Source organism: Falco peregrinus, chromosome Z, assembly GCF_023634155.1.
Source record: "Falco peregrinus isolate bFalPer1 chromosome Z, bFalPer1.pri, whole genome shotgun sequence".
Lineage (NCBI taxonomy): Eukaryota > Metazoa > Chordata > Aves > Falconiformes > Falconidae > Falco > Falco peregrinus.
In genome coordinates this window covers 41,479,635-41,503,434 of record NC_073739.1, presented here as the reverse complement: position 1 = coordinate 41,503,434, position 23,800 = coordinate 41,479,635, and the positions used below count along the sequence as shown (strand labels likewise).

The following is a 23,800-nucleotide window of genomic DNA, read 5'->3' as shown; positions in this document are numbered from 1 at the left end:
CCTTAGTTCTGTGCTTACATTTCAGAAATCAGTAGGAAAAAATGGGATATTAACCTAAATCCTAAGGAAAAACTCATGGTGCAGACGGTCCAGGTTCTACTGGAAGAAATTAATTTAAACTGCTTTTGTTAGACCAGCTCAACAAACTACATTAATTTTCTTGTCTTCTGCTAACCAGCCAATTTCAGTTCAGTAAAAATCAATTTTGGTCCTTGTAGCATTTCTGTATGATAACAGAAATGCATATTTGGATTTTAGCTAGGGAGAGGAAACAGCATAGCTGAAACAAAAAAAAAAAGCATAAGGTACTGCGAGCAAACTGAACACCCTTTCTCAGTGTTTCACCAAAGAGTTGTGCTGCAAGACATAACAAAACATGTTACAAAAATTGAGTTCATCAACAGCTATTATAAGTTCCAAAAGGAGTATTTCCTAAAAATGCAAGTACTGCGTACCTTTTATATACTTTTAATAGTTACACAGTGCCATTAGTGCCTTAACCTTCATGACACCAGAGGACTTTGCAGTTCTGTAGCTTGCCTCTCCCACACAGCTCCATACCCTCTAGGTAGGCCCCAGGCTCCTGTGGCAGCATTTTTCCTGAAACTTCCAGGGCAGTGTTTTCCCCTTTTGTGGCTGTGCTGAGGATCCCGTGCAAACCCCAGGGTTGTTGTACAGCTGGGTTTCAGTACAGTCACTCAGGGGAAGTGACTGCCATCAGGGCAAGATCACCCTTCCTCCCCCACTCTCTTCATAACCTGTTTTGTAACTTTCACTTTATATTAGAGGAAGAACAAGACCTAGTGAATAACAAAGCAGATAAGCATTACCCCATAACACACATGTAGAAGGCTTAGAAACCAGTCATCACAGTACCCCCAAGTGTGCTTTGATCCCACTGTGAACGACAGCAAGCAATAGTAGGATTGTACGGATCCTGATGGGAAGTGCCTCACGCTAGAGGAAAATGTAGTGAAAAATCCCCATTGTTGTCAGCACCTGCTGCACTGGAGAATGTGTCCGAAGAAGAGGTTTGGCTGGGGACCACACTGTTCCTCTTCCCTGCTGGCCCCAGCAGCAAAGCAGTTTGTTGGGGTTTTTAAACCCTTTTTTCCTTTCTTTCTCCTTCGTTTTTTACCACTCTAAGGTAACTTTTGAGTTCAATGTATACCATCAGCTACAGACCCTGCAAACACATCTTCCTGCATGCAAAACCTCTCTCAGCAGTCTTTGCACAGCAACACAGTCAACATACTGCAAGTTTTACCTCCCCCTCACTAAGAAGGGAGATGGTTTTCTTCTCAGCCTAGCTCTGGCAGAATGTTAATCCGCCCTAGTATAGCAGCTGGTTCAGACAGGCATGTTTTAGTTTCTCAAGCTGCAAATAAACTACTACCTAATCCAGAGGAATTCTCAGGGTGTGTGCCTTCTGTAACAGCAAGTCACTCATTTTTATTGCATCTTCATCCTCCTCCAGCCCCAATTCTTAAAAGCAAAAGATTTCTTCTGTAGTTCACACCCAGAAAGGAAGAACAGTGGCTGGATATGCCATGAACTGTCAAATTAATGATCTTTATGAACTGACAAATTAGTTACCATTATTACAATCTCTTCTTGACTAGACATTATTCTAAAGCCTGATTTTGCTAATGCTAATACATGGAAGAGTCATCAAAATAAGCAGTGTTTCCTAAGTCAATGAACATCAGAGACAACAACATAGGCTTCAGTTATACACTTGTTCACCAATTTCTAGGAAATAAAAGGACATCAGAATTGCCTGCACCTCAGTTTGCTAACTTGAGAAAGATGCAGTACACAGACAACCTGAAGCTGGAGACAGAGCAACTTTTCGCAAATGCTCTTATCCCACACCGCACACGAAAATAAAGTTCACTTAACATCTGTGGCAAACCTTCATCATTTTTAATTTATTATCCGTGAAGGAATTCCCTTCTTGTAAAAGGGATTTGTGGGGATTTGAATACTCATGCATACAACTTCTGAAGCACAAGAACAGCACTAGTTTTCTCTACCTCGTCCCATCTCCTGACATACTTCAAATGTGCAAAACTGTTGAGGGGTAACTCATGGATTCAGAATGGCCTGGTTGCTTTGTGCAAGATATACTTCGTGTATGTTACAAGTTTAGGCTGCCATCAGGAAAGTACACAGCCATTCTTTGAGCAAGGACACTCTGGAACAGTTAGTCCTTGAAGAGACATTTAATCAGGATACTTTGAGGATGTTTCACGAGCATTGCCAAGTTGGCCGTAAGACTTAAGGTCCATGTACCCTTAACTGAACTATCCTCACTGTAATACTAAAAATCACACCCCCAGGTCAAAAAGACCCAGGTGAAGACCCCTCCCCTGAGCATGCATGATAGTAGAAATGGTTGTGTAACTATATTATAAGGTTATGCAAATTACTAACTCATCAGTGTAAAGAGGATGGACTTGGAAACTTACTAACTTAATAGTATTAGTACATGAATTTATCACGGGAAGCCCTGTTTGGTCTGCTTGATTTGTGGGAAACCACCCAGGACTGCGCAAAGCTGAAATAAATAAACAATGTCTCCCTGCGTGTGTGAAAACTGTCTTACAGCACACCAGGCCACGAATCTGCTTTTTGGACAACCAAACCAGTGCTCTTAAATTCAGTCTCTGTGGTGTGTTTTCCAAAATAGAGTTAGTTCCTGTGATACACAGCTCACTTGTGCACACAAAGGAAGCCCAAGTAATACTCCGCGCAGCTTCTCCCAGGCCCATCACAGGGGCTGTCAGCCCATCCAAGGCCCACCTCCATGAGCACAGAGGCACAAGGGCAGCGGGGAGCCTAAATTATGGACTCAGAAGAAGGGACACCCTGTCCAGACCACCCCATAGCCCCTGGGCTGTCTCATGTCAGCCTCAGCCCTCATGTTCAGGGGTGAAATACATCAACATGAGTCAACAGCACCAAGGTGTTTCCTGTCCAGGGTGCGGGACACATTATGGGATGCAGGGATAGATGATGTCAGGATCGCACAAGACTTATTATGGGACCAAAGGCAGGGAAAGGGATAGATCTCCCACAGGAACAAGCGCTGAGGAAGTCAGTTGCATGTAAACACATTGCTGGTCGGTGTGCTTCTCTGGCCTTGCCCTGCAACCTACCAGCACAGTCTGTCCCATTTCTTATTAAATGCCTTTTTAGCTCTTTCCTGTGTGAGGAACTCTGTTCACTGTGTGTGTGCGCATGTACGGGAGGGTGAGTGCAGCAAGTGGAGTCAGATGGGGGTGGGAGGGCTGCACAGAGGCGGTGCAGGGACCAGTGCCAGCCGGTACCTATGTACACAAGCACGTTTTTCAGTAGCAACGCCCCACCCTCAGGAAACCTGGATGAAGCTACTGGTGTTCGTGCTTGTGTGAGTGCTGCATGGTTCCGTGTCAACTCGCACACCTGGCTACATACAGGCGTGCTCTGCATGCACAAGAATGCATGTGCAGCCTCTCCCCTCCCAGGCTGCTGGATCTGTTGCCCTCAACCCCACGGTGAGAAACAGGCACCTTTTTCCTCTCATCAGCATATCTCATCAGCTCCTTTCATCTCTGCCAAAAAAGATTACTTGTGCACTCACCCTCTTACACTTGCCAAGGCTGCAAATACCAAATTCACCAATTATCAGACCTTTTTACATGTAGCAAAATTTCCAAAGTAGCAGCTATGTAACAAACAAAGCTCCTAGGAATCAAAATGCATCTTAATGTTGAAATATCTTCAAAAGATCGGTCTAGAGTCTTCCATTTCTCTCTGGTTGATGCAGGACACAACAGTCAGTCTTTGCTGACCAAGCTCTAATGTGAGCAGACAATACTAGGCACAGTGTGCACCAGAGGTATTTTGCTAAGTGGATTGCTGAGGAACATGCACTCCTTTTGCACACAATACCATAAGTAAGCTCACATAATTCTCCTGACTTCTGTATGGAAAACACTAAGCTTGTTCAAAAAAAAAAAGAATAAAATGCGAAGATGAAACTAAGACTTGGGCATGAGAAAAATAGTTATTTTTGTGCCTTCTAAGTAACAAAGTTACTTATGTATTCCACATGCAGTTAAAAAAAAAAAGCATTTGACTTCTGTCATCTTTTTCTAACATTTTCAATTATATAATAATACTCTCTCTCCGTTTTCCACTGGGCAAAGTTTACTTGATACGTAAGGTGCAAAACCACCCATGTCAAAGGGAGAAACACTGGCACAGCACAAAGGCAAGTCTAACGCCGCCTCCTGCAAAGGCTTACTAAAGATGAACAGAGTGGGAAGATGTTGGTTTACTCCTAATATTGAGCAAAGGAAGACAGATTAAAAGTAACACTTTGAGTCTTTCTAGTAATACTTGTTTTTCTAGGCCCATCATCATACTGGGGAAAGGTTGTTTGTAAGCATTTAAAATGACAGTATTAAGTAAGTGTTTAGTAATAGCAGAGAGGACTGTATGTAACCAAGTACAATCCGATGTTTGTTTCTACAACTACCACAACACAACTCAAATGTAACTTACTGCAACAGTGAAGTATTAATGTTCCAACACACCCACCCCAAAGGTACACAACAAGCAACGTTTAAAAAATACATTTATATATGTTCCTGCTAGAATCGTGGGCATGCTACACGGTGTCCAAGCTATAAATCATTCCATGAAAATTTGAGTGCCAAGTTGTTTTCCTCACTTGCATAGCTACCAAAAAAATCCAGAAATAGAAAATGAACACTTATGTGTTATATAGCAAAGCTACTGAAGAAAGTATAGGTCCTTGACTGAGAGAACTGCTTTTATGGACTCCCATGGAGAGACTGCAGGAAAGAGTGCAGCATCTACCTCAGGACCAGCTGGAGGCAGACCAGCTAGGCAAGTCCCTGTTCAGCTAGCACACGGCGGAATTATCATGCCTGTTTCTACATCTACCCAGACACAAGAAAACCCATCTTCACCACTGTAACTTGTTCAGCTCTTCACCTTGAGCCAAGCCTTGACCCTGGAGCTGTGCCCTCCAAATCTGATCTTCTCCTCTTCTGATAAACAAAGAGGGACTCTTCACAGTATACTCCCATGAGCAGAGATGTGATTTCTTTGATGGAGCTGTACTTTAAAACATTTAACCAGACATGGGCAATAAACCTTAGTTTTCAGAAGCTAGACTCACTACGTTTGCCTTCTATCAGTTGCCCACACACATGGACCAATCCAGTGCTTCAAGGATGTACTTCTCATATAGAGCAGGACCGTACAGCACATACATACAGCTACAGATCTGTTTATTCTTGCCAATCTCAGCCTTACAAAGAAGATGCTGGCAAACAGGTACTCTTAACTTGCAAAGAACTATTAATGAGTCCCAGCCTTGTCATTTAACTAAACAGCAAAGACATGCCACTTAACAACCGTGGTACACAACAAGCTTAAGAAGGAAAATGTATCTTAGTGGACATGTAAGTGCAGTATGTCTTAATAAAAGGTTGGTAAAAACTTAACTCTCCAACTTCCTTCTACTTTTCCTGTTAGAAGTCCTAAGTTATTAGAACACCACTAACACAATCTATCTGGGTCACCATTATTAAATGAGTAATAGTGTTCTAAAAAAAAAAAAAAAAAGTATAAAGCCAATTGGTAATCTGTAAGAAAAAAAAGTAAAAAACCCACCCAAAACACTAATACTAATCCTTAATTCTTAGAGGGAAAATAAAGAAAAAACGTATTTCAAGTCTGGCCTGCATAATTCAAGTTCTTTGATTGCTGTGTTGAACTTTTACTTGTAATTCCTACAAAATCTGGCTAAACAGTGGCTGCTGAAAAAATACTCATCACTTCAGCAATTATATTCTTGATGGAAAATCATTACGAGAATATGCAAACAGCAAATTCTGTTGGTTTTCCGTAGCCACATACTAGAGGGAAGATACAAAAGCATGTGAAGACTGGTAGAGGGAACAAGAACATTACTGACTACAAAGAATCCAGGATAAATTCCTAGGAATACCAGAAATGTGTATTTAGTGTAAGGGTACTGACAAGCACTTGTGTTCAGTTACCCATGCCTCATAATTCAGTGGGAAATTTCAACAAAAACCATGACTAGTTATGAACTGTAATGCAGAACACATGGCTCTGACCACAACTTGTACCATAAACTTTTTGAGACCTCTGGCAGGTCAGTGAGGGTATTCCCATATCTTAGTTCTTAAACTTCTTCAGAGTTTAGCCTCTTTGTGTTTCAATTTCCCCCCCCTCCAACTCTCAGATGAGAATATTGCTACCTTTCTCCTCCTGCAATGGAAGGAACATCAAGAGGGCGGGAGAAATCTGTGGATTCTGAAATGCCAAGCATAACAAGGTCTACGCTCTTCTCCAAGATCAACTGTAATTTTACATGTGTCAGGTGTTACTTTCTCCTTAAAAACGTACATTTACTAACAGTGCGACAGCTATCACCAGAATCCTCTGGGTTACAACCAAGTCACCTACAGCTCCAGCAGCCACCTTTTAGAAAGAACATACTTACAGGTCATATGAGAACTTCCTCTGAAGGTTAGTCTGGTTCTTCTGAAACCAGTAAACATCCAGCTGTAGCTTTCCATATTCCGTCTGCAATTCTTTCAAGTGTTCTGACCAGAACAGGATTAAAATGTATATTAAAATACACACACATATATATACCTACATATATTACAGTAGAAGTATCAAATGACAGATCATGGTAAGCATGCTAATTCCATCTATCTGTCATGCTTACTACATTTTGTAAACAAATGCATAGGAAATTGTTGAATTTATTCATCAAAGATGCACAGGATTGGGTGAGAATAGCTTTTCAGCCTAACATATTAACAAAAACAGTGTAACAGCTTTTTTTACCTACTTCTCTTCATAAGGAATACGCTAACTTGTTTGCAAACCCTTGCTCTGCTAGGTTTCAGCCCAGAAAATCTTTAGGTCTATTAAATACTAATCAGAACATAGCATGAAATGGTATTCATGTTTATTAGCCATCGGAAGACAAGTTTACAATACTTCCCTGAATAATATGCAATTTACAGTTATGTTCCCCCAAAACAGAGGCATCTATGATTTTGTTTTCTTCCTGATAGAAAGCTGTGTGTGAAGGCACCAGAGGAAGGCACCACAGCATACTGACCTGTTAATAGAACTTAGGATCCATTACTCAGACTTCCTGAGGAATAAATTGCTAACAACAATTCTGAAGCACCAGCATGAACAGAAATTAGTTAGATATTTCTTATTTAATACAGGAGTTCTTTAATTCCTCCAGAGCTTAAGTGCATGGCCCAAACACCTCAGGGAAGAATTGCAAGAATATGCTGCAAAAGGTAGAATGAAGAATAAATCTATTCACAATACATAGAGAAGCTAGGTTTATTCCATATTATTTTGCATCATAAGGGTCAAGAGTCCTACATTAAGTGCTACAGGGGCAAATCCTTCTACTGTTGAGGCAGATTAGCCAGACACTTCACTGGACTGGGCCAGCTGCAGGATCTAAGCCACCACAGCTCCTGCAGCATCCCCATGACTTGAAGAAAGGCAGCTTTCTCAGAAGACACCAGAAAAATGCAAGTCTTAAAAACAGGGGGATAAAAACCAGCATGAGTGAGATGCAGAGAGGTACTACAACATACCTCGTAGACTCTGGATCAGTCGGTCATTTACTGTGATGTTACTCATGAGCACTGCCTGAAAGGAGCAGAAGAGAAGACAATGTTTTAATTGCAAAGGACCTGTGTTACCATTAATATTATAAACACCACCAACCAAGCACTTGTAACAGGATCTGTGCAGCTAGGGGACCTTCACAACACTGTTATAGTTAATGAAAAACCCAAATAGTGGTCAGTGTAAACAAAGCAGAAACCTATGATGTAAGACTCTTAACATAAAACCTGTACAGGTACATATAATGTACCCTCTGCTTTTGTTATTGTCCATTCATTTTGGTATGAAGAGGTAGAAATGTTCCAGTAGATAACTCTTAAGCTATACACACTCTAAATTTCCACTGTTAGGGTGCCTACAACTTCAGCTAGTACCAGACCATCCTTTTTGTTTTCTCCACCATGTGGAAATACGTTTTAAACAGAGGTAGTCTTCCAGACCTCTGCTGTACCAGTCATGAATAAGCAGAGCAGACTGATTTCTCTTGCTAATTTAGCAACACCATGCTATAGCAAGTAGAGTGGTGCATGAGGCAGTGCTTGCTTTTCATTAAAGCTTTTTCAAAACTATAAAATGCAACACTGGTTTAAAAAACAGAAACAAAACACATGTAGGCACCTTCTCCCTCTCACAGCAGGCTTTCTTCTCCCCTCACCCCACCCCAGTCCACTGTCATTTTTTTTGAGCAGAGCTGACTCTCTGCATACCAATAGGTACTCTGTCTCAGAAGGCTGTGCTGGGAATTCAAATTTTCCCAGAAGGAGGGGATCTGAGAGCAGCTGTGGCCAGTATTAAAAGACACTGAACAACAGGACAGTGACATGCTTCACATGTAATATACAAAGCTTGGGTCCCTGCTCAGTAAAAAAATGTGGACTCAGAAGAATTACAGAAATCCAAAGAAAATTACGAAGTGCAAAAGCACATTCTGGCAGTTACAAATAAGAGACATTACACATACTGTTCTCCTCTTCAAAAAGATTCTTGTTGCTGCACATATCCCAAAAGCTATGAGTTCTAAATAACAACCATACAAAGTATTGTTCTTTAGAAAATTGCTTATGGATTAGAAACAGCCCTTTTACATTTCAGATTCCTTATCTATTCATGTAAGCTTTCTTCATCTCTTCAGTTTATTTCTGTATGGATTTCCAGAACATATTTTCTAAATTTACATTAATCCTTAAAAAGTCAAGCAGATTTTTTAAAAGAAGACTGATCACAGAAGTGATTTACACATACTCACACCTAAGAGGGTAATTATGTCATAATTACAACAGTTTTCCAGGATTACATTGCCTTAGTGAATGGTGAACCCACAGGGTATGTCAGACTCTGACCACCTCCCAACTTCTATGCCCTAGTCCTTTTAAGCAGCACAGTGACAGTTCCATCAGAAAAGGTGGCAGATTTAACTCAAAGTGGTTACCACACTGCCACTGACAATGGACTTCAATGTGGCAAGTATTTTACTGGTGTACTATTTGGTATGAAACTAAATCAGGAACATAATTATTCTGTATTTTATCAACAGAGAAGTAAAACACAGTGAACACATACGAACTGCAATTAAGGTAAGTCCTGAATGTCATTTGAGAGCTGCTTTTGGTAAGGAGTCCACATTGTGAAAGTTTTTTCCTGTACAGATTTTTTCTATAACCAGAAGAACCATCATTTCTCCCTGAAAAAGGGTTTTTTGAGATGGATCATTCACTCCTACACATCACCTGAAAGCATTTTCATTTTTCTTTATAAACAGTAACAACAACTAAACAAGATCCCATTTCCCACTCAGAGATCTGTCTAGTTAGTCAGACAGTTTGTATTCATTCTGAAGCAAGTTGAGAAGCTCAGAGATTCAAATTCGCATTCATCCTTTGTGACTAGGTAAATACTTGGTGCTAATCCCTGTGGGGTAAGTAAGTTCAGTTCAAGGACCAAGTTTCCCATAACCAGAAAGGGTGAATGCATTACTTGCCTCTCAGGAATCCTCGATTCCACTAGAATCTGTGAGGCCAAAAAACAAGGATAAATGTGTGCCTGTGTGTGTAGGTATACAAGTATGTATACACATGTGAATATACAACACACACACACGGATATACATACACACATGAAGAAAATCACTCAGAAACAGTCTTTTCTTACATTCCACATCTCTCTGTGCAATAACCTTTGATCCTGGACAGCTTCTTCAGATCAAGATCCTTCGTAAGGAGAACTAAGTTTTCCCTCTCTTCCCTACCACCATACCAGGGGCATTCCTAACTTAAGAGTGGATGAATCTATGCCAACTGGACTGATGGCATCTTTTGACAAATACACACAGGTTCCTAGTAAAACAGCTCTCCCTACTCTGAAATCACACAGTTAGAAAACAACATCTATTTGTGCAGGGTATTTACTCATGCATCGCAAGAAGAGCAAATTTTGTATTTGCCATGAAGTGGAGCGCAGGCACACACATGCTTGTCCTACCACTTCAGGCTCCTGAGACATGCTCTTCCCAGTACAAAAAAAGCAGAAGACCGGAAATTAGTTCATGGCATCGCTTTTATCAAATGCTTCCTACAGCATCAGCTCCTGAGGTTTCAACAGCAAGCTTCACAGACTATCCCATCACTGAACAACTGCGTTTTAGGACGACGGAGTGAAAAGCACTTAAGAGGAAGAAACAGCTATATTAGGTTGGCCCCAAAAGCCTGTTGAGGAGCCTGGCTGACAGTCCCTCGGGAGGCAGTCCTGAAGGGCCAAGGGGTCCAGGAAGGCTGGACAGTCTTCAACAATGATATCTTAAAGGTGCAGAGGCAGGCGGTCCCCACGTGCCAGAAGACAGGCTGGTGGGATAGAAGACCAGCCTGGCTGAACAGAGAGCTTTGGCTGGAACTCGGGGGAAAAAGGAGAGTTCACCACCTCTGGAGCAGGGGCAGCCAGCTCAGGAGGGCTGTAAGGATGACACGAGGTTATGCAGGGAGAAGATGAGAAAGGCGAAAGCCCAGCTAGAACTCACGCTGCCCACTGCTGTACATAATAACAAAAAATGTTACAAATACATTAGAAACGAAAGGGGGGCCAAGGATAATGTCCATCCCTTATTGGATGTGCAGGGAACATGGCCACAAAGGACGGGGAAAAGGCTGAGGTACTTAATGCCTGCTTTGCCTCAGTCTTCAATAGCAAGGCCAGTACCCTCAGGTTACGCAGCCTCCTGAGCTGGAAGATGCGGACAAGGAGCAGAACACGGTCCCCACAGTCCACAAGGAAACGGCCAGTGACCTGCTGCAGCACCTGGACACGCACAAGTCTGTGGAGCTGGCTGGGATCCACCCGAGGGTACCGCGGGAGCTGGCGCAACAGCTCACCAACCTACTCTCCATCATTTATCAACAGTCCGGGCTAACTGGAGAGGCCCCAGCTGACTGGAGATTAGCCAGCGTGACACCCACATACAAGAAGGGCAGGAAGGAGGATCCAGGGAACTACAAGCCTGTCAGCCTGACCTCAGTGCCAGGGAAGGTTGTGCAGGAGATCACCCTCAAAGCCATCATGTGGCATGTACAGGACAAGCAGGGGATCAGGCCCAGCCAGCATGGGTTTATGGAAGGCAGGACAAGCCTTTGACACTGTTTCCCACAACATTCTCCTGGATCTGGGGGTGCTGGCTGAACATGAGCCACCTGTGGACCCAAGCGGTCAAGAAGGCCAACAGCATCCTGGCTTGTGTTCAAAATAATGTGGCCAGCAGGACAAGCAATAGCTTTGACCCCCTGTACTCGGTGCTGGTGAAGCTGCACCTTGAATACTGTGTTCAGTTTTGGGCCCCTCAGTTCAAGAGGAACGCTGAGGTGCTGGGTGCATCCAGAGAAGGGCAATGGAGCTGCTGAAGGACCCGGAGCACAAGTCTTATGAGGGGCAGCTGAGGGAACTGGGCTTGTTTTGCCTAGAGGACACTCGGGGGGGACCTTATTGCTCCCTACAACTACCTGGAAGGAGGCTGTAGGCAGATGGGGGCAGGTCTCTTCTCCCAGATCACAACCAACAGGACAAGATGAAACGGCCTCAAGTTGCACCAGGGGAGGTGTAGATTGGGTATTAGGGAAGATTTCTTCAATGAAGGGGTGGTGAATTGTTGGAACAAGCTGCCCAGGGAGGTGGTAGAATCATCCTCCCTGGAGGTGTCTGAAAAATTCATACATGCAATGTTTAGCCACATGGTTTAGTGGAAAATTTCATGGTCCTGGGCTAATAGTTGCACTTGATGATCAAGGTCTTTTTCAACCTAAATGATTCTACGGTTCTATGAAAAGAGGTGTCCTGGTTTCAGCTGAAGTATGAGTTCATTTTCTTCTTGGTGGCTAGTGCGGTGCTGTGTGTGGATTAGGTGTGGGAGCAGGCTATTCAGGGACTTTTCCATTTCTCAGGCCTTGCCAACAAGAAGGCTAGAGGGGTACAGGAAACTGGGAGGGAACACAGCCAGCACAGCTGACCTGAACTAGCCAAAGGGATATTCCATACCATGCGCGGGACATCATGCTCTGTATATAAACTGGGGGAGGGTGGGCTGGCTGGGGTACTGATCATTGCTCAGTGACTGGCTGGCCATCAGTTGGCGGGCGGTGAGCAATCGTACTGTGCCTCAGTTTTCTTTTCTCCCTTCCCTTTGGATTTCATCCCTCTCCCCTTCCCCCTCCTTTTCATTGTAACTGTTATTGTTGCTATTATTGCTTTTATGGTTTTATTCTACCTCAATTATTAAGCTGGTTTTACCTCAGCCCTTGAGTTTCGCATCCTTTTTGATTCTCCTTCCCACCTCTCTGTGGGAGGGGGGAATGATCAAGCTACTGTGTGGCACTTAATTACTGGCTGGGGTTAAACCAGTCCTTTTTGGCCAAAACCAGGACAAGAGGTAAAAAGAATTATTTCTTTGAAGACCTTGGATAAAAATGATTCAAAATAAATTAGGAATATATGCCACTGATGTGTATATTAATGAAACAATTGCACCTTCCATTTTTCATTTAAGTCTTTCTAAGATTATTCTGGCGATATTTTATTCATGCACCACAAGTTCTGAGCCGCAAATCATCACCTAATGATCAACGCTTAACCTGAAGAGCACCTATTACCATCATCAGTTGTATCTGTTCAGCCCACTGAAAAGAATAGTCCTGGAAAGAGACTCCACAGGAGAAACAATAAGCCACTAATAAATATTCTCAGCTAAATACTTCTAGTAACCAAGAGAAAAGTGATATTGACTAACAGCCATACCTGACTGGTATAAGCAACAGGAGGAAAATACAGAACAAAACAGTTTTGAAGATACTACACAGCAGTAATTACACACACTGCTATTTAAGAAGGTATGGTCACATTCTTCACAAAGGACCCCAACTTCTCTGGCAATGCTGCACTGTCAGGAGCACTGCCACAAAAGGCTAGTCTAAACTTATCATGTCTCCCAACACTATGGGGTCTTGGAGACAGAAGGTCGAGGTGCCAGAAAATTTGTAACGCATTTAGAAATAAATGTCAACCATTTATGCCTACAAATACATACAAATGTATTTGGGAATATGAATATATCTGTTGGTGCAGTTTCTTCCTTTCATGAAGTTTTAAAACATCAGCATACAGGAAAGAAAGCCAGAGGCCAACCCAAGATTGGTAAGAATAATTTATAGAGGGGGTAAAGATTTTATTCACAAGTGCTGTTACTTTCAGCTTCTAATATTTAACATACAATGAATGCTATAATGTGAATTCGATGTCCATTTTCTATATACTATGCAATAATAGTTGAAATAAATATTTTGCTACACCAATACTGACTGTATCGGCTAGAACATATGAGCAATATTTTTCTGTTGCAGAGTGTCTTGGTAAACCAGACTCGCAGAAAACTGGCTAGAAAAGGCCCTACCTTTTCTTCCTGATGTACTCTGTTCGCATTTTCCATCTGAAAGCTGTGCAAGGACTGGATTTTGTCTATCTGCTGTCGCTGCTTCTCTAGCTCCCCTTGGAATTCATTCTTTTTGAGCTCCACAGCGCCTCTCTCTGCTGCCGCCCTGCGGACTTTGCCTTCCAGATCCATGATCCGACCCTGAGGATGAGCAAATTAGTCAAAGCAAACAGAAATGCTTCCCCCTTGCCAGACTCTTCCCCAATATACTCAAAGAATACCAAATTTCACAGAACTAACAATGCTAATGTCACCAAAGTATAGTGTCAGCTGGGGATACCTGCCACACACAGACACACCCACCCCAGTTTTACACAAATTAACAGTACAGCATAGTCCGAGACAATCAAAATTTCAGTTAAGGGAAATGCAAAGCTGCCTCAGTACTTGAGCTTGAAGAAAATCAAAAACACTCCCACAAAAATAACCCACGAAAAAAGGCTGCAGTCTACAATTCTTCTGAAGTACAAGGTCAAATAATTTTTATAAGTTAATCCAGGCAATTCTGATATCACTGCACTTCCCAGTGTTGATCTTAAATTAATTCAGAAGGAAAACTCATCTCTCAAATCAATACATTTTCCTGAAAGACTTGGGAAAGAGTAGAGGAACAACAACACTGCCCAACATAAAACACTGACATATGGCTGTTACACAAAGACACATACGAGAAAACCCCATTTATAAGCAGAACATTGTCATTCTTCTTGATTGCTCAAAGAGCAGTGACAATCAGAGGAAAATTCACACACCACAGTATGCTACATACTACTGCCCGCCTACTCTGCTTCTCTGCCACAGAGAGAGAGAGAACGGAGAGGTGGCAGGGATGGGGTGAGGCGCTGAGTTGTAGTTTAGCTGGAAGAGCAAAGAAAAGCACTTACTCCATTTCAGTCATAACAGCTGCAAAGTCTTGCCAACGAATGAGTTGACAGCGCGCTTTAGAAGCTCTGTCTGCATCTTCAGTTACGCTTTTACTTCAGAGTACATGACTATGCAGAACTGAAACTATTTTCAAGCTAATCTTGGGAGAAATGTACATGATGACATACTAAATCAGTTAACAGTACAGAGGACCTTGTGTCTCTAGTTTATTGAGATAAAGAGTAAGCTTTATTTTCCCCCCTATTAGCTGGCTTACAGCCATGCAGCAAAGCTTCAGCAGTACTGCTGGTAGCCACCACCCTGAGGCCACTGACTAAGGGAAAACAAGGGATGACCAGAGTCCCAGAGGACAGGGCATCATAACCTCACCAAAGGAAAGCTAAGGCATACCCATAACCACATGGCCAGAGACACATATCCTGTTTGAACAGTGCCCACTCTGAGGTGAAACAGTTCGATTGCTACAGCTATCAACTCAGTACTAACATCTTGCTCAATTACAAAGAGGACACAAATTCACTGGAAAAACTTGGATGGAGCTCTCATCAGCCATGTTTAATCACTAGTTTATTAGTTTTTATGTTTGCTTGTTAAAAAAAGGGCAAAGAAAAAAAATGAACCATCCTGCACACATTGTCACAAACTAGAAACTTTATTCACATACCTAACTTCAGAGTACACTCCAGAAAGGATTAAAAACAAAGTTCAACAGTCACAGCAAATACAGTTACTGTTAGAAAAATAACAGACAAGGTAATTATTCCATGTTAGTTGTGTGCCCTCTTTAGGAAAGGTTTCCAAGAAGCACAAATACAGATCTTTAGACACTGTTTCTGAACAAGCAAGGTTTCCTTGTACTTGGTGGGAAGTATGCATACGTTCTTATAGGTCATGTAAGAAAAAAAATCTAGGGAGATGAGCAAAATGCACATGCCCATTCACATTAAAAATGGAGTGCCCATCTCAACGTACAATTAGGAAGAAAAGAGGATGGCATTTGCCACCTCTGTAACTGAAAGAACACAAGATGGCTGAACACTTTGTGTGAGCAGAAGTAACAAGTACCATACATGAAGGTCTTCAAGTTCTGTGTCCCACCCACGTACAAAAAGGCATTCCTCCCATTTCTCCCCACCTCCCACTACTGGTAAGCAACAACTTGTGAAAATGCCTGTAACAAGCTGAAGCTCCTGGCCTACCACAGGCAGGGGAAACATCCATCTTGCATCCTGTTAACCACACATTTACAAGATGACATGCAGAGCAATAGGAAAGTTACCTGCAGATCCACGCTGCGAGAACTTGCAATCCAGTAATTGAAACCCAAAACAATGATGCATGCCACAAGCGCAGCCAGGAGGAGGGGTGGAGACTTCATCCCTCTACAGCTGTTTCCTAGCCCTACCATTTCAAGAAGAAAAAAAACAAACCCAAAAATCCACAACAGTGTGGAAACCTGCAAATTAAAACAGACAAATTATATTGCATCCTTCGCTACAGCTATTTTATATACACAATGAAACTTTTATTGCAGTAACACAAGAGCTGTCAGCTGAAGGGACCTACACCTAGCAAGGAAGGCCCACTGTCTAGGTATTTTCATCTGAAGGACAAAGAACAGCAATCTTGTACATAAAGCTTCACAAGGACTTCAGAGGGAATCATGAATATTCCTAACAATGTGATGAAGATCTGCAATAAACAGAACAAACCAGCCATCCTTTTATCATACATGCCACCCAAAAAGCTAATGAGACAACAATGGTCTACAGATAGGATAGATTTCTTGTTAATTCCCTCAGTCCGAAAATACACTTGGCCTCACTGTTTCAGGAGTAATTTGCATTTTGCTTCCTAAACTTGGCTCATTTCATCTTATTCCTTCTGATAATACTATTTTATTTTCAGTGTTGGAACCAGAAAGTTAAATAAATCAGATTGTACCAAATTAAAGATAATAATAATGAAAAAAAAAAATAGCAGACACTCCATTGATTTCAATGGTAAATTAGTACTATGTGATGTTTGGTTTGATCCTCAGCTGCTTTCTCTGCTCCCAACAGAAGACAACCTTGCTTTGACGAATGAGCAGTACCAATGGTACTACTGGTTGCTATTGAACTTGGGTTGTTTCTGTGGAATAGCCTATCTTAGCAGAAAAGCAGAGGCAAAGGGCAGTTCCAATGCTGTTTGAAATAGGCCATACTCATCCTATGACATGGTAAAATCTGTTCTTAATGAGTGTAATAGCATCTAACTCAATGAATCCTCAAATCCACTGGGAATCTTGAGCACGGTTTGTAACAGATTGCTCTCTTGTAAACAGAGAGAGATCAACTGTTTTTCCCCTTTTGTGCTCCTGCAAAGAAAAACCAGCAAAAATGAGCCCAGAAAATCAGACAGCAAACACCGATGCATCACAAGACACTAACTAAATCCAAAATGGGTACATTCCCTATTAATATATTGTAGTCTCTCAAGGTGCACGCTCTTAAATAAACCAACCTTTTTCCTATGGATGCAATTCACAAGTTGTGATGTATTTAAAAATTAACAAATGGTATCAACTCTCAAAGGGTTTACACATGGACATACACTGTAATCACAGAGGAAGAAGGTGATGTCAGCAGTTAGCAGGTACCAGAAATGCCAGTTTTACTGTATGTCCAGCTCACACATAACTGTGCACACGGCACCCTCTGCAGAAAACCCTCTTTACAGGCAATATAAAATAAAACCATCCTCCTCTTTTCTCAGCAGGGACTGCATGATACTTCACCAGATTGGTTACGGCTTCAAGTCTACATGTTCATTTGAAGAGTTTGTGAATGTGGGGATGGGGTATATATGGAGCCTAAGAGTAAAAAATGGCTTCCTGAAAATGGTCTCTCTTCATGTATTTACATACACAGAGACAAAAAACCCTCCAAAACCAAACTGAAAACAAACCAAAAAAAGTGTGCATAGCTGCACAGGTCCAACACCCAAGGCTCAAGTTTCTTGCCTAAGAAAACCTCAGCTACAGAGCAAACCGATAGATGCAACACAGCTGCAAAGCAGAAAAACAGGCAGAAAAATAGAAATGCAGTAGACTAAAACACACACATAGATACACACAAATTTCCAACACAAAGCCAAAAATTGCAGAAACAACTACATTTTGCACACATTATGCTCCTTCTGTGCCATCCTACAAGCAGAGCCTGAGAAGTACAGAGTGACCTTGCCTTACATAGATTCCCTGAAAACCACAAACCACAGATCTCCAGAACAGCAAAAATGAGAGGTGGAAAATGGGGATGATCAGCACTGCTGCATCAGCTAAGAATGAGATAATTCATTTACTTTTGCTTACTGGAATAAAATACTACATTTCCAAAAATATATATAGCAATCTGTCATGAAGCCATTTGTATCCTGCTCTTCAATGTTAGAATATTAGCCGCTATACTTGAAAACATGGAAAAATTACTAAACATAGCACTGGAAGACATAATGCATCATTCCAAATGTTACTTGAATAAAATAATCTGCATTTTCCTCCTAGCAGTCAGAAGTAGAGAAAGCAGTCCACATTACCCGCAGTAACAACTTGCACTGGAATTTAACTACTGTACAAATATTTGTGACTAGCTGTTAAGCTCAAAAAAGGTTCAGATGCAAAGCAACTATATTGTTCAAAGGAAGAACGAATAGTTCACTGTGTAGCTTAAAGCATGGGCACAAAACCATGTTAAAGGAACGCCAATACACCCACCGAGTTGTGGCAGTCTGACCCCGGCTGAATGTCAAGTGCCCACCAAAACTGTTCTGTCACTCCCTTCCTCAACCGAACAGAGGAGAGAAAATACAATGCAAAGCTCGTGCGTCAAGATAAGGGCAGGGACATCACTCAGCAATTGCCATTATGGGCAAAATGGATTTGACTTGGCGAAAATTAGTTTATTACCATTCAAATAACATAAAAAACCACCTTCCCCTTACCCCATCCTTCTTCCCAGGCTCAACATCACTCCCTGCAGTGGGATGGGGAATGGGGGTTACAGACAGTTCATCACACATTGTCTCTGCCGCTCCTTCCTCCTCACACTCTTCCCCTGCTCCAGCAGAGGGTCCCTCCCACGGGACACAGCTCTCCATGAACGTCCCCAACGTGAGTCCTTCCCACACACTGCAGTTCTTCACGCACTGCTCCAGTGTGAGTCCTTCCACGGGGTGCAGTCCTTCAGGCACAGACTGCTCCAGCATGGGTCCCTCACAGGATCACAAGTCCTTCCAGCAAACCTGCTCCAGCCTGGGCTCTTCTCTCCATGGGTCCACAGGTCCTGCCAGCAAACCTCCTTCAGCACAGGCTTCCCATGGGATCACAGCCTCCTTTGGGCACCCACCTGCTCCAACACAGGGTCCTCCAGAAGCTTCAGGTGGGTATCTGCTCCACCATGGGCCTCCATGGGCTGCAGGGGCACAGCCTGCCTCACCGTGGGCTGCACCTCACACTGCAGGTAAGTCTCTGCTCCAGCGCCTGGAGCACTCCTCCCCCTCCTACTTCACTGACCTTGGTGCCTGCAGAGTTCTTGCTCTCACAGTTTCACTCCTCTCTTCTGCTGTTGCATGTTGCTTTTTTCCCCCTTCTCTTTCTCCCTTCTTAATAAGCTACCACAGAGGTGCTTCCACTGTCGCCAACGGGCTTGGCCTCGGCCGGCAGCAGGCCTGTCTTGCAGCCGGGTGGCACTGGCTCCATTGGACACAGGGGAAGTTTCTGGCAGCTTCTCACAGAAGCCACCCCTGTAGACCCCTGCTACCAAAACCTTGCCATGCAAACCCACTACATGAGTACACAAACCCAGCAGCCTCACCAACTCTTCTGTTGTTTTAGCTATTAAAAGCAGGCAGGCAAGAAAGCATTGATTTCACCGAAGCCTGTTTGACTTCAATACATTTCTCTCTATAGAAAATCCAGTGTTTTTTACCCTTAAATAAATCATGTGAATTGGGAACGTATTTTTATACTCAACAGAAAGAAAGGCAAAAGGAAGAGGAAAGAGATGAAGAACACAGAAGGATCTTCCTTCCAAATAGCGCAGATCCAAAACATTACCTCAGTTGCAATATTGATATTCCCCTTCTCATTAGTTTAAAAATAAAAACTTTAACTTCCTGTCAAGGATACACACACACATATGCATTTTGGAGAAGCGATAAGCAAATCGGCTCTGTAAGTACATTTACATGGAAATGTATTTTTACATGCTGTTTCACAGGAAACATCTGGTTTGTCACAGCTGTTTGAGTTGAAAATAAATATGTTTCTGATTTTATGGATAAAAAAGTGATTTTACTGAACTTGAAGGAATCTGTGTTTCATGAATATTTATGACAGATGTGAACATGAGGTGGTGTATCATGTGCATAATGCTCCACATTTGCTAGAGCATAAAATTCCTGACTTCTTAATAGCACATTTCATCCTTCTGCTTTACCAACCAAGCAGTGCTTCACTGGAGAGGAAGATGTTTTAGACTGAGATATTCGAGTGAGTTAACGTAGAACACATTTTTATTTCCCCTATTAATATACTATCAGTCTGAGCAATTCCTTCTTTTAGTGTACTCAGCTGAAGTAGGATAGCTGGTATCCAGCAGTTTTCCACTACAGATAATTAACAGCTGCACTGACTAAGTCTCAACACTAAGACAGAGGCAAAACCAGAGCAAAACAATTTGTGCATTTCAGACTCCCAGAAGGAAAGCCAAGCCCCTCTGCTCACAAGGTCCAGCTCTTTGTATCTGTGTGAGACCTGCTGAGCAGATGAAGCATTAAATAAAAGCAGTGCACAGCCACAGCAGAAGCAAAAGGAGTGCCTTATACCCTGGCCCACTCACATGCCTACCAACTACCTCCTCCACCACCCAGCCAACACATGGTATAAAGCCATCCTAAGCTGAAGCAGCATGTGAAGAACATGTGCAACATGTGTGAAGGTGCATCTTACTCAGAGCTCTGCACCTCCAAGTAAGGACAGAGACTGACGAAAACCCCTTTAGAAAGGCAGGTTGATAACCAGAGGCAAAAATCCAACAAGGACCTGAGGGCTACCAGACAGCTCTGAGAGGATACACAATGCCACCCCAATCAGACTGGCCAACAGGTGACTGCTCTGCCCAGGCTGGGGTAACTTCTTTCCATCAAGGGACTCCCGCAGATAAGACAACAGTGCTAGCCTCACCTTTTGCAGATTCCTCTCCAGTTTGTCAGTGAGATTCTGGAAGAATTACCTGTTTTTTGAGCTACTGCCATCAAATTTCTATGCCTGACTGCTTGAATAAAAATATATCAGCTTAACCAAACAAGCAGTTCATCAAGCAAGTCAAGCTCTTTCGCTGACAAGTCAGTTATACTCAGACTTTACTAAATCTGACTTAAAGGTACCAGAAATGGTGTGTTATTAAAAATAACTAACTAAAACTTTTAAAAAGTAATTATTAAAAAAGTGAATCAAAAAGCACATATTTAAAAACCAGGATGGTTTGGGGGCAAATGGAAATGGAGAGGTGAAAAAAATGAGTCAAAAGCTTTCATTTTTTGTTTCATATGTGGTTAACATACAGTAGTGATCATCCTTGAAGAGAAATCCAGTTGTTGGTGTTCACTCACAGCTGGATGTTACCCACAAGTACCATCACTCACAGTCACATAGCAAGAACCAGCTACCGCCAAAAGCAACCTTCATGCTTTCAGGGGTGCGCTGACTGCCTACAGGATAGAAACTGGGTCTAATACACTGTCACAAAACACAGCACGCAGATTTCTTATCCTCTGCCACAACACTTTTCAGGGGTGGTTTTTTTTCAAGTTTGCAAGTCAAAAAGAGGTCAACAAATATTCTTCCAATGCAGATTTAAACTTTGTACAGTGAACTCAAACCTGCTGACCACAAACCTTCCAAATACCTTCCACAACAATTCGCAAACTGCAGGCTGAAAGGAGAACAAAACAAACAAAAAACTCCTGAAACATTCAGTAACACTTTTCAAACTTCTGAAATGAGCCAGTTGCCCAAAGTACAAAGTAGCAAACACCAAAAAAAAAAAAAAAAAAAAAAGATAATTCAAACACAGACGCTGCAGGATGTGTCACTGAGTCACTATTTGCCCAAATTATGAAGTTACACTTTATACAAGAACAGGAAGCAGAGAAGCATTTACAGCTGAACACATTCAGCAACTGCACTCTCACCCTTCTGCACTAAACTGCTACCATCCTCCCACCCCTGTAACACAACACGTAATAGTTTCGCTGTAAAACATGCAAGCCTCCCCTGAGAAAAAAATAAAAATCAACATTACAAATAGCTCTATAGGAGCAAAGTGCTGTTAACGTAAAAGATGATATAAGACTCAACCCAAGAGCTAGGTTAATTAAAAACTTGATCAGCTACTCCCATCTTCAAGTTGACAAGGGAAAACAACAAAGCGAAGAAAGGTAAACCTCTTGGAGTGCAGGAAATAAACCCAGTTATTACTGTGTACTCAATAGTTAAGCCAAAGTTTCTGAGGAGGTGGGGGAAGAAACACTTTTCCAAGCAGAAGCAGGAAGGCCTCTGGAGGCACGAACTTACAAAAAGGCATCAGCCACCCCAGCAGAAGTCAAGAAGACCTCCACAGCTCTGTCTGGCCACGGGGAGGGAAAGCAGGGAACTTGCTGAAGCAGGGCTGGCTCAGAAGTAGGAAAGGTGAACAGTTTCAGGCCACAGACTTGGCTGAAAGGGACCTCGAAAGACCATCTGGTCCAGTCCTTCCCGGGAAGGGGAGCCTGCAGATCATCTCACACCCCGCCTTGTTATGACCCTTTCTGATTTCTAACCATCATTATTTCTACCTCTGCTGTGAATATTCAGAGTTGTCGTGGGCTCAACACGCAGAAACGTCTGTGCAGAAGACCTAAAAAGGGAAGATTGATGAAATTAAAAAAAAACAATAATTAATACAATAAACCGCTGTTAAGTGTCAGGTATGCATGCAACCTAAGCCCTGACGAGCCACCCCAGTGCCTCCGCAGGCATCCACCCGCGGCAAGGGGGAAGTTCCCGGGGGACGGGACTGGGAGCCCGGGCCGGGTGCGCCGGCCTCACCGCCCGCCTCCCGCCGAGCCCAGCGCCTCCCGCGCCGCCCGCCTCCCGCCGCCGGGCACGGGCTGCTGCCGCCGGCCGAGGCGAGCCCGGCGGGGCAGCGCCAGCCAAGGGCGGCAGGCCGCGGCCCGGGGTCTCTGACGCCGCGCCGCCCACCCCTCGCCTGGCCCGGTCCGCCTCCGCCGGCCGGCCGCCTCAGCCGCCGCCGAGACCGAGGTGCAGGGGGACGGGACTCCCGGCAGGCCCGGCCGCGCCAGCCCCCGGCCCAGCCCCGCGGGCAAAGGCGGGGGGCCGCAGCCGCTCACCTCACCTCGCCGTGCCGCCGGCGCCGCGCCCGCCGAACAGGAAGGCGACCGCAGGCGGCGGCCCGTGCCGCGCCTCCCGCAGCCCCCCGGCGCCCGCCGCGAGGCAGAGCGGTGGCAGCGGCAAGGGGCGCGGCCGGCAGGGCGGGCAGCGCAGGAAGGGCGGGCGCGGGCGAAGCCTGGCAGCCGCAGGGGCAGCGAGCGCGCCCCGACACCGGGCGCTCGCGGCCAGCCCCGCCCCCGGCCCCGCCCGGCCCCGCCCCGCCCCGCCCCGCCCCGCCGGCGCCTGCTGGCGAGGGGCGCCCGGACGCTGCGGCGGGGTTGGCGGCGGCAGCGCCGCGCTCTCGGGCCCGCCCGCGGTGAAGCCGCCGGGCAGCAGCGGGTGCCGCGCTCCCCTCAGCCCGCGCGTCGCGCCCCAGCGGCCGGGGCGGAGCTCCCGACCCGCGGCCCCGCGCAGGGCCCGGGTCCCGGTCGCGGTCACAGGCGATGGAGCGTCTGGAAAGCGGCGCGTGGGGAGAGCTGCGTGTGCGAAATCAGAAACCAGCGGCATAAAACTCTGGAAGGGCGTTTGAACATTATTTTTGACAGCCAAATGGGTGAAGCGGGTGTTTTCTTCGTTCAGAAGTAAAAAAAAAAAAACTTCGGCGTTAGGCAGCGTGTCTTCCACGGCGATCAGCTCAGCTGAACGCTGCCCACGGCGGCGACCTGCCTGCTGTTTCTGCGAGTTAGCTTTTGCAAGTGGAAGATACACGATCAGAGTGAAAGCAGACTATAAAAATTGCTGCAACAGCAGTTGCAGGCTAT

General features: G+C 44.1%; 1 protein-coding gene across 5 annotated transcripts in view; it reads right to left on the bottom strand.

Moving 5' to 3' along the window:
* GOLM1 (golgi membrane protein 1) overlaps positions 1-23,241 on the bottom strand; it is a 32,780-nt gene extending 9,539 nt beyond the window's left edge. The window contains exons 1-6 of one of the 5 annotated variants that reach the window (XM_055790288.1): positions 23,000-23,241; positions 22,185-22,506; positions 15,846-16,022; positions 13,643-13,822; positions 7,686-7,740; positions 6,551-6,653 (exon numbers count right to left, since the gene is read on the bottom strand). In XM_055790288.1, coding sequence (XP_055646263.1) covers positions 6,551-6,653; positions 7,686-7,740; positions 13,643-13,822; positions 15,846-15,974 — 467 coding nt within the window. In that variant the 5' untranslated portion in view covers positions 15,975-16,022; positions 22,185-22,506; positions 23,000-23,241. The remainder of the gene's footprint in view (positions 1-6,550; positions 6,654-7,685; positions 7,741-13,642; positions 13,823-15,845; positions 16,023-22,184; positions 22,507-22,999) is intronic. The other 4 variants (XM_055790285.1, XM_055790287.1, XM_055790289.1 and 1 more) reach the window with 4 other exon arrangements.
* Positions 23,242-23,800: the final 559 nt, after the last annotated feature.